A 2,554-nucleotide genomic window follows, 5' to 3' on the forward strand; every position below is an offset into this window, starting at 1 on the left:
ACAGAAAGCCCATTTTACCTGCTTATAAAATGCACTATTGCATTGCTTAATTGTGCATTCAAACAAGCAATCCACAAACCTGAACTAAATGATCACCTAAATAATTGATATGCTGTAATTTAAGTTGTGGATAATAAAAAAACGGCAAAGGATTATCATCCGCTTTGTAAAACCCTTGGGACTTCTTGCCTTAGATTTATCTGGTCTGAAAAAGGTCTGTCAGTGTTTTGTGTGTATCATTGTCTTATAGAGTGTTATTTATAAATGTCCCCAAATATCTTACTGTGTCTACATACAGGGCAGGAAGACTGAAAAAGACAGGCACAAACAGATGTTCAAGGAAAATACGTAGTGCTTATTGTAAACCACCACATTAAGTAATAGTCACAATCAATCTGATCTTTGAAATCATGGGTGCAGGTTAAAAGAAACAGATCATACTGACAGAAAACTAGACAATTTCGTATTGGCTTTAATAGAAAGTTCATTTTGCGGCAGCAGTACAGAATAAGTGAGACTTGAAATTAACGTCAACATGCATCAGTGCAGATGTCAGGATAAAATCTAAAACTGAAATGTATTTTAACACATAAGCAAACTGTTTCTAGTGAGACTTGTTTTAAATTAAGGTGAATGTGTGTTGCTTTTATACCTTAAAGAGACACTTGTTCTGACCCTTAAAATGACATTCATTTTCCAGTACATTGTTTTTTTAATAATATGCTTGGCTTAGAAAATTGCTGTTATACCACATGAAGCACATTTTCTCTTACAGTGTAAATACATCTCCACAGAATGCCCGTGAAAAGGAGCAACATTTAATAATAAAAACAAATAAGACAGAAAAAAAAAAACATTTTATTCGAAATATGAATTTATTGTATTAAGCATGATGCTTCGATCTTGCTAAACAACAAATAATTAGTCCGTGCAGTGCTTACAATGTGCTTTACAGATAGGAGATCCATAACCATTACAAAACAGTCAATATGTGCAACAACACCCCTGCGTTTGCACATATAAATAGTTTCAATGACAAATGTAAGACTCCATGCCTGTATCTGATTTGAAATCTGGTTCGTGTCATAATGAATGTAAGAGCGGAAAGGCGTGTGCGCAAAATGGAGAGAGTGCGTTAATTCAGTTGATTTCCAAATAATAGTTTTTTTTTAGCGAGCCAAATAACACTGTGTCCTGTTTGCAAAGAGGCCATCGAAATACATGTCCATCAGGTGGTACACGTGGCAGTGCATAATCCTAATCATGTCTCTAGTACGCACCCACGATGACCGCCTCTACCTCTTTGGAGGGTCTCCGGTCCGTTACCAAAAAGTTGATCATCCCTTCCGACTTGATCAGCAAGTTACAGCCCAGGAAAAAGATCCCGAAGACTACGGTGAGGGAGAGGACGCACATCACCGCTATCTGAACTATTCTCATGATGAAGAGGCTCCTCTCATCCGGAGCCGCCGCCGTGAAGCCGTTATCCGTCACCACCGACGAGAAGTTACAGCACAGGAGGATCTCCTCAGTCCGGTTGGAGAAGATCCCGCTGTCCGTTTGGTTAAATGTAGTATTCATGTCTACTGATCAAAAGGACCGTCCGGAAAGAATACTTTGAAAAGTCCGAGAAATCAGGCGGTTCTGATCTGGGAGTGTGAGAAATTGCGTAAAAAGTGTCCGTAAAGTCAGGCGCACCGATCCAGCGTCTCTTCTTTGGCGCACTGGCGTCCCATGACGCGCTCCTGCTCTGATTCACTGTAACTACACAGAGCTCTTCTGCTCAACATCACACCTGCTCTGTTAAAAGCACCGAAAGAGCCGATGGGAGGTGACTGCTAGTCTCCTCACTCAAAAGTGCATGCCTTGTGGCGCCACCTACAGCAAAACTAGTAATATTACAGACCTCCAAAGAATATTTAAAGTGCCCCTATTATGGATTATGAAAGGTTCATATTTTGGTTCGATTGGTCTGGTTTTCATTTCATCTCGCCTGTAATGCCTGATAAAGCAGTGTTTGTGAGCGCAGTGCTGCTTTGTGTACAGCTTTACCGGGGAAGCCGCTATTTTTAAGCTCCAAAAGTGGCACCTAGTGGCAAAGAATGAATTAGCATTTTCATTCAGGCCAACGCGAAAAGACCATCAAGTGGGCAGGCAATATGCTAATGTTTCATGTTGACTTCAACATGAAACGGCTTGGGATTTGTTTTAAAAACAACTTGTTTCAATGATTCAGAGTCTTCTCTTTCGTTTGAGAGACAATAACTTTATACACGGTGCACTTTCAGATTTAAAACTTTGCAGGATATTTTCATTCACTTAGAGCTGTGTTACACACTGCATGAAAGCTAATTTTCAAAAATCCATAATAGGGGCACTTTAAAGGGGTCATATGATGCGATTTCAATTTTTTCCTTTCTCTTTGGAGTGTTACAAGCTCTTGGTGCATAAAGAAGATCTGTAAAGTTGCAAAGACTAAAGTCTCAAATCCAAAGAGATATTCTTTATAAAAGTTAAGAGTCAGCCACGCCTACCTAAAACGGCTCATTCTAAC

The 2,554-nt window shown here is 39.6% G+C and overlaps 1 protein-coding gene across 1 annotated transcript; it reads right to left on the reverse strand.

The window, feature by feature from the left end:
- Window positions 1-474: 474 nt before the first annotated feature.
- rprma (reprimo, TP53 dependent G2 arrest mediator candidate a) lies at window positions 475-1,799 on the reverse strand. Its single transcript, XM_016445421.1, has one exon. The coding sequence runs from the start codon at window positions 1,579-1,581 to the stop codon at window positions 1,270-1,272; it is 312 nt and encodes a 103-aa protein (XP_016300907.1). The 5' UTR covers window positions 1,582-1,799; the 3' UTR covers window positions 475-1,269.
- Between the last annotated feature and the right edge of the window lie 755 nt (window positions 1,800-2,554).

Source organism: Sinocyclocheilus anshuiensis, unplaced genomic scaffold (genome assembly GCF_001515605.1).
Source record: "Sinocyclocheilus anshuiensis isolate Anshui unplaced genomic scaffold, SAMN03320099.WGS_v1.1 scaffold355, whole genome shotgun sequence".
NCBI lineage: Eukaryota > Metazoa > Chordata > Actinopteri > Cypriniformes > Cyprinidae > Sinocyclocheilus > Sinocyclocheilus anshuiensis.